The 9,171-nt window shown below is 33.2% G+C and overlaps 1 protein-coding gene across 1 annotated transcript; it reads right to left on the reverse strand.

Moving 5' to 3' along the window:
* Positions 1 to 28: 28 nt before the first annotated feature.
* Positions 29 to 8,956, reverse strand: LOC125050101 (probable aminopeptidase NPEPL1). The gene is given in 12 exon segments (XM_047649707.1): positions 29 to 1,659; positions 2,224 to 2,334; positions 2,951 to 3,127; positions 3,375 to 3,466; positions 4,158 to 4,222; positions 5,126 to 5,271; positions 5,701 to 5,928; positions 7,057 to 7,220; positions 7,953 to 8,112; positions 8,323 to 8,502; positions 8,615 to 8,766; positions 8,853 to 8,956. Coding segments are annotated over 11 exon segments (1,566 nt in total). The 5' UTR covers positions 8,759 to 8,766; positions 8,853 to 8,956; the 3' UTR covers positions 29 to 1,560.
* Positions 8,957 to 9,171: the final 215 nt, after the last annotated feature.

The raw sequence follows: 9,171 nt of genomic DNA on the forward strand, positions 1-9,171 counted from the left end.
ATAAAATGTATAATGAATGAAACAAGAATTTATAAAATGATTTATTAAGCTAGAAAATCTACACACATTTGGGTTTGATTTGTTTTAACACATTGTACAGGTGAGTGCAACATTTTATTTATAAAAAAATAAAACGCAATAATCTATACATATTTTATTAAATTACAAAAACATTTAAAAATATATAATGCCATGAACTTATTAGATGTTACATATTATTTTTATTATAGGCTTAGGTACTTTTAACTGTAAATACAGAATTTGTTTCCAACTGACATGTTTATGGAGTTTTTTACCATACAAGCGATGTTCATGTTTTTGTTACCAATACTATTTCCAGTATCTCATAAAAATACTATCTAAATAATCATGATTTTACGGATTAAAACTTGTTTATTATTACAACTACAGATTGTACTTTTTCAATTCTTATGACTTCATAAAAAAATGTAGTAGTTAACGCGATTTAATCCAAAATCAACGATTTTATTATTGCTTCATTTATTAAAATTGTATGAGGTATGTTAGTGATTTTTCTTAGTATTAATAAAGATTCATTATAAAAAAAATTCAAATCGAAGCGTGACAAAAAATACTAGGAAGTGAATGCTAGCTTATACCAAAATATTATTGCTTTGAAAAAAAATCTAATCAAAAATGATTTTTTCGTTAATTGGCAGCGTTCAAGTATTACGTAACGAATTTTGGGGGGGAGGGGGTCCTTTGGTACAACGTTACGATGCGGGACGGGAATCGAATTAAGTCGTTATTGTTTATATTATTTTCGACTTTCCAGTACTTTTACACTTTAATGGTAACTTTTAGGTATAAAGAGTCACTAGGTGGCCACGAAACGTTTGTTATACTTGGGTAAAGTACTCTACTTGGGTACAGAAAAACGTTACGGCACGTTAAATGGAGGGGGGGGGTCAATAATCTCCAAAAATTGCGTGACGTAATACTTGAACGCTCCCTTAATCAGTGCATATAAAACGAGCCCTAATTACATTCAAAATGAATAAAAACTTACTAATAAAAGAACGATATAAATGCTTATCCTATACTTAACTAAGTGCAAAGAATATGAAATACTGCTATTTAATCACTGGGGTTGATATTCCGAAACAAGACAGCATTAAGTATGACTTTGCTACGTCAAAAACGTATATATTTCATTCAGATCTGTTCAGCCATTGTGGCGATATTAATTTTTTTTTTAAATTCAATTTAAGGTAGGAATTGTCCAGTGAAAGTGCACATTCTAAAATACATAGAACCATGTTTATTGTACTTTGACAATTGGGGTAAGAAAATTATCATTATCAATATAAAATAATATATAAAAACCCGTTTAAGACAATTTTATATTTCTAGAGATTTTTCCTAAACCGCCAATAAGTTTTATTTGAATTAAATTAGCATCGATTAATATTCGTAAGTATAATGATAATTTTCTCTTTCCGTAAAACCCAACTTGTATATAAATTTATTATTTTGCGTTAAAAATAAAGTCCACTATTGCAAAACATGATAAAAAACATTTGTAAATCCATAGACAATTTAGCGTAATGGACTAAGAGCCTTAAGAAGACGGCTATTTGTATATTTCCCGAATAGCACGGACAATAGGCAGACTCCATAACCCGTCGCTCGTTCACCCTGAAACAATATCACATATGTATAATAACTAAATCTAATTGCACTCTTGAAGAACTCTTCGTCTCTTTCTATCGCATTGTCTTTATGCTATGATGAAAAGAGACAGATGATTATATAGTCAGTGCAATAAGATTGGACTAGATCATTAAGATGGTAATTATTATTAAGCATTTACTGGATTATGATTAATAATTTACACAAATATTGCGCACAAAATAAGCTTTTTCAAATGCACTATTCAGAATCAAATTGATGAAGATGACCAACCTGTTATTTTCATTTAATTTCAATTAAATCAACTTTTAAATAACTGTACCTGAACCAATATGAATATGCTTACAGAAATGCGTGCATAGCTCCATAACTATTGAACAGATTTTTTAAAACTTGTATACAAATGATTTTGAGCAAATATACAAAATCTACACAACCATTCAAATAGATGACCATACCAAAAATTATCCAATTCCAACAATATAACAAAGAGGCCAAACTTCAACAATATTTGAAGTCGGTAAAAAATAAGGCTGTAAAATTTTAAAGTAGTTCAATATATGTACTTACAATGTGCGCAGGCGCAGCCATATCCACGTGCAGCCATTGTCCGGGGAAATCGAAGCCTAAATGTGCCAAAATGAAGAGACCAGCACAAGATGGCTGCGCATTGTTTCGATCCTGTAATATCAAGATTACTTTACTGAAAATATCATTAAAAATCTATTATAATAAATACATTTAAATATAATAAATTCGGTTTATATCCCTGAGTCGAATTGGTTCGCAGCTGATTCTACATAGTGGTAGCAAAAAAATCCTTAATAAACGCTCAGTTGTGTAATGGGCCGTTCATAAAATACGTTCGCATACAAGGGGGGGGGAGGGGTCTGGATGAGTGTGACAAGGAGGGACAGGGGGTATACGGCAACGTGACGTTCGTTGAGATTACACATCTAACAAAACCTTACTACAGCATTTAAAAAATTTACATCCAAAACAAAAAAAGAAAGGTTGTAATAGGAGATAAAAACGATGGTACGGAAGATGCAGAATGGTTAGATGACGATGAAGTGGACGGTAGTTTTGAAGATGGCGCAATACCGATTGTAGAGAAATATTTCTAGGGGGGGGGTCATAGAAAGTGTGACACAGCGTGACAATAGGGGGGAAGGGGGTCAAAAAAAGCTGATTTTAGTGTGAACGGCCCCTAAAAACCGCTATAAAGAGTTACAAAATACCAACGGTTATATATAAAATATAAAAAATCCACAAAAATAACTTGATTGAAACTTACAGCAACACTATTTTTCATGTCGGCCACGTGGCTGCAGAACTCTGTGAAGTGAAGCTCTGGCGCATATGGAAGGGCGTGAGTCAGGTCGCCAGACCTCAGTCCAGCGGATACACAGGCCCGCTCCAATGAGGCTGCGTTCGATATAATCGCTGCGTGGTATTTACCGGTAGCTGTGCCCTGGAAAATTTAAAAACAAAATGTTAGTATAAGCGCTATAACAATGATAATTTAATTTTAATTAATTCAATAAATTTTAATAGGTTAAAAAAAAAATAGTTTTATTTCCTCAAAAGTTCCATTTATTCGATAATTACGTTAATTTGTTGGTAATTCTTGTAATATTTTTATAAATTGTATATGCATACAATAAGATTTGAAATATATAAAATATTATATATGTTATAAAGGAGTTATTTCAACATACCTGTGCCCCGGTGAGTGTTGCCACATCAACAATGGTGTCGGCTTTCAAATCCCGGCGAGCGTAGACCACACCGTCACTTAGTACCAGACGACCTAAAATTTTACATAATAAACATACTATAGCAACTACAACCTGCGCATACACATCACTGCGATGACGTCATACCCTGAAACGCGCTAACAAAGTCATTCCAGCTATTGGGACCTTCGGGCCAGTCAACGGTTTGACTAATCGGTTGAGGGGAAAGTACATCAACATTCGTCCACAATATTGTACGAATAGTTTTATAACTCGAACTCAACTGATCCGACGCACTAAGGGTGGTTCATAAACGAGTCTTAGCGCTAAAAAGTCAGTCCCGAACGTCAAAAATGCATTTGACACTTGGGAGTCGTAGTCGTCTAAGCACGCAAACATCTGAATCCTAGCACTAACTTAACATAATTTTACTTAAATATTTATAAGTCTGACCGGAAGAAGCGTCGTGGGATTTGATAAATAATATGATACCATTTAAAGTAATTTATTTTAACATAGAATCTAATTATTTAATATTCATTAAAATTGATTATATTAATATTCAAGTTAAAACCTTTTTAAAAGTATTTACGATTTCATTTACTAACAGTTTTTGAAACTTTTTGTATTGATATAAAACTAATTTACTATATTCAAAGCATAACTAATACAAATAATAATAAAAATCAAGCACCTATTTATTTCACTAATTCCATTACTACGCTATAAGGTTTCAATTTCGTATAGAGCAATAAAACTTCATACCTTCCGCATCTGTGTTGTTGATTTCTACAGTGCGACCAGAGTACAACTGGTGAATGTCGTCTGGCCTGAAAATTAAATGAATTAAACCACTATTAAAAAGACGAATATGAGACTGAATTTCTTGTGTTTGTGCACTAATTTCTATACGCACAAATAATACATGATCAAGTATCATAGAAAACAACATAAATCGATTCTTCAGATTGATGAAAAAGAGATGTCAAATTTCCTTTAAAAATGAAATCGGGGCCAACAAAATTAATTATTGGTTATTATGTTGTAACATAATAATAAAGGAAAAGTTTAAAATCTATATATACATTCCTAATTTCCTATCATGCCATATTGAAAACATTACATAGTAAAGATGCTTATTTTTAGGTGCAATTATGAATCTTATGTTTGCCTGTACTGCCATATTAAAATTATTATTATTATATTTATGTATCTATGTATGTGTGTGGTAAGAATTAGCAAACTTACGTTATTAAATATAAAAAAAATTCAATTCTATATTATTCTTTGTATAAGACCTAGCATTTAAAATTTAGTCAGTTAACTTATGATTACATATTGTACCTAATATTCAGAAACTACACTAGCGCAACTTAACTTAATCGCTTTAGTTAAGTTTAGGTTTAGGGTTTTAAGGTCTTAACAACCGACCCTAAAACCCTAAACTCAACCAGGCCAGGCTTTGCTTGGTTTTTGCCATTTGTTTATAAACGATTTTGACATTCATAAATGTATCTACCTACGTATAAACTATATTTTGACTAAGTGTATTTTAAGTAACTATAATATAAATTATTTTGTAAAAAAAAAGGTTTGTAGTAAATTTTTGAGTACTGTTTTTTTTTATAAATTCACATTCAGAATCATGCTATTTAAAATGGATTAATGTCACTGGTCACATTATATATTTTATTAGATTATACCTTATATAAAAGTCACCAAATTAAACTTACCTAGTAGCATTGGGCCCAACTGAGTTTTCAGCGATACACAAGACAGCATGTAAATTGACAGTAGGTTTAGCTCTAACTACAGCCGCAAAGGCACCTAAGACCGCTGCTGCCCCACCACAATCACCCTTCATGCCCACCATCGAAGCCTACAATACGGAGATATTATTAAAAATTCTAAAAATTTATTGAACCAATTGTATGGAAAATTTATTTTAACTCAAAATTATACAAGAACCTAATTAGGCAGTAAATTCTCTTTCAAATTAGGAACATAAGGGGTCGTTCAAGTATTACGTCACGCAATTTTTTCAGATTATTGACACCCCCCCCCCATGTTTCGCGCCGTAACGTTTTCCTGTACCCAAGTATGTGGTGTAAGCTTTGGAAAGTCGAAAATAATATTAACATTAACGCGTTATTCAATCCCCGCCCCGCTTTGTAACGTTTTATCAAATGAAACCCCCCCCCCCCCTCCCAAAATTCGTTACGTAATACTTGAACGCTCCCTTATATGAAATATAAAAATGAGTAATTATTTTAAAAATAATTGTTAATCAAGTAAAAATTGTACCTACCCTGGCTTTGATGCTAAGGCCACCAGTGTCATAAACAATGCCCTTGCCAACCCAGGCCACAGTCTCTGTGGCTCCAGGGGCCATGTAAGACAAGGAAACCAGTGCTGGAGGCTTAGTGGAAGCTTTGCCGACTCCATAGATGCCACCCATTCCACGTTCTGCCAGTGCCTCGCCACGTATCACTGTTGGTTCAGCTATATCTAGCTTCTTGGCTACTTTACAGGCTTCCTGAAAAATTATAATCTATATAAATCACAAAATTTTATGGTATTTATTTCTGTTTGTTTTATTTTCTTTAAACAAGTAAACTTAATTTTATATTTGCTATAAATTTTTAGCTGAAGAGATCTGCAAAATTATTTTAAAATTGAATCATTTCCAACACATAGTATATGTATATAAATAAACACTAATTATGCCTATTAATTTTAGACACTGTTAAGGCCGATTTACATTATCTTAGTGTTTAGGAGAGTGCTTTAGGATAGTACTTTAGTTGAAACATGTATACGCTACTTGCTTTAGTACGGTTCTACTTGACTTTCAAGTTGAACCAAAATAGAATCGCGTTTTATTTTTGTTTCAAGTGATACCCCTCCCGCACCCGCGCACCACCCGAGATCTTCCCTCGTTGTGTGTAAACACGTAATTTAGTAAAATCTTTAGGAGAGTGCATAAGTGCCGTGAAACGCGTGCGTGTTTTTTGATTTTTAAAGATGGCTAAATGGTCGGAAGATACAACTATCAAATTTGTGTCTGAATATGTTGTTCACGAATGTTTGTGGAACGTTAAAAACAATTTATACAAAAACAAACAGGCTAGGCATTCGGCATACACTGCCTCAAAAGAAGCTATTTTGTTTATTATTTATATTTAGTTTATTTATTTCGAATAAAATCTCGTCTTCTATTTGTTCCATAACTACAGTTAGTATTTTGCGTAGAATAGAGCGTATTTGCCGACGTCGTTGCGCGTTCATTGTGGCGCTGTAATGATACTCTACTGGAAGAAATGTAAACGTTCACTCGCAACGCACTAAAGCACTAAAGAACTTGCCTTTCAAGTTGTACTAAAGCACTCTCCTAAACACTAAGATAATGTAAATCGGCCTTTACAATATAGAAGTTAAAAATTTAAGTTATATCATAACTAACAGGGATACTGACTTGAGATTATAGAAACTGGAAGGTGAATAACTAATTCTCGAGGATTAATTCGACTTAGGGTCCTTCAAGAAAAGAGCGTACCAAGTCTTAAAGGCCGGCAACGCACTCGCGAGCCCTCTGGCATTGAGAGTGTCCATGTGAGCCTCCTGCCCGTTTGCCCCCAGAACTATAAAAAAAAATTAAACTCACCTCAACAAAAGCATCCACATCCATAATGTTAGCGGGTGTGTCTGTAATTCTTGCAGCAAGGCGAACGGAATCAGCTACATCCTGTATAGTGCCAAGCTCTTCATTGGACAGGGTCCCATCTGTTAGGGCGTGCGCATTGGTACCTTCGTCTTCGGAGTCACCTTCTATGAATTAAATAATCCTAGGATAATGTATGAATATGTATACATATTTTCATTTGGTATGTTCTGTTTAAGATATTAAAAATAACTTACAGTTAGCAAAACCACTCAGGAAAATATTTTGGCATAAGTATATAAATGGTAGAAGGCACTGTTTTTCAATGCACAGACAGTGAGGTTTTTTTATTTTCTATACTGTGATTAAATACTCTAACAAGCCTAATAGAAAAAAGTCTATCTGAAGGAAAATATTTATTATATCTTCTTAATATATATAAATTACTTGTCACATTGTTTGTCCGCTATGGATTCCTAAACTACCAAACCGACATCAATTAAATTTGCACACCGTGTGCAGTTTGATCTAAATTAAAAGATAGGATAGCTTACATCTCAATTTTTATCCGCAATATTATTTTATTGCAAAATATTTGTTTATTATTTAATAGTCACAATTCTAACAGATGGCGCTGTGTTGAAAGTACCAATGTTTCACTTAAGCTACAATTTAATGGCATAGCAACCAAAAAGCATGGTGGTCCTCATGACTGGTGTTTCCTCAATTCCAAAAACATTCAATTTAATTTGGAAGCATGAAACTTAAGAATAATGTCAAACTTAACTTAATTTATTTGGTTTAAATTATTAATACTAAAATTTGTATCAACAAAAGTATACATTCTACATATTATGTTTAGTAAAAATTCTTATACATTATAACAATGTAGAACTTACCATGATTAACAATGAATTACTCAACAGTGAGATTTGTGTTAGCTGGTGGGGCAGGCTGATTGGAGTTCAGTGGAGCAGAGCCAGACCGAGCCGAGTAGAGAGGGACTGACCTGGCTATGGCCACTGCACTGGCTAATACATCTCGTTTGCGACATACCAGCTGTTTATACATTATTTTAACTTATAATATTGTCATAACAAATTATTTATGCCTTCATCTTTGAATAATTGAAACTATAATTTTATGTTTTAAAATAAATTTTGGAGATCAAATCAAAATATCATTGATTCATATAGGTAAGTTAATGTACACTTATGAACACAACATTTTCTAGTCAAGGTTAAACAGCTAAATTCTAAAAATACTTACAACAATATACTCTTCAGCAGCAGAACGTAGTGCTGACTTGACAATTTTTGATAAAGAATGGTTTCTTGAGGGAGCAGTGTGCCTAGAACGTCTTGGAGGAAGGACACCAAGAGCAGCACCACGTGGCCATAACTCTGAGACATCACCAGGCGAAGTTACGGCGAGACCACGTCGCCACACCTAGAGAAAGTGATTGCATTAGACCAAAAGATCATAGAACCATGTGTCTTTTAAATTTTATTGAATTTATATTTAATATAATTTCGTAATAAATCACTAATAGAAAATTTACCTCTTCAGTTACTCTTGACTCAAGCTTGCACCTCACATCCTGCCAGGACAATGCTGAAAGATGAGCTGGCTGCCCCACAAACAAGACAGGGGTCTGTTCAGGCTCTGAAGCACTCAAACCCCAACGAAACTTTATTGAAGACATTCTGCAAACTAAATTATTATTGTTTAAATGAAGATCACATAATAATAAACACATGTAATACCTCGATATCAGAAGTTATATGTCTACTACAAACCTGCTAAAAGGAAATTTAATTATCACACAACATAAAACTTGATTAAAATGATTGCAAAAGAATTAAATACTATTAGCACTATCTTGATGTAAATGCCAACTAAGTAAATACTTTTATAACCTCATTAAAAATGCAAACTTATTGCAATGTTAATTGGTTTGAGGACAGGTCATTCACCTGATATGCGTAGTGATAAACGGGTAGTATGTACACTTGATAATGTCCTTAATAATATCATTTTTGTATTAATTATATAACTTAAGCATATAAAACAAGCTACAGACAACGCTGACTCGGAAATCGTTAACGTTTCGCCGCT

The sequence above is a fragment of the Pieris napi genome, chromosome 6, assembly GCF_905475465.1.
Source record: "Pieris napi chromosome 6, ilPieNapi1.2, whole genome shotgun sequence".
Classification (NCBI taxonomy): Eukaryota; Metazoa; Arthropoda; class Insecta; order Lepidoptera; family Pieridae; genus Pieris; species Pieris napi.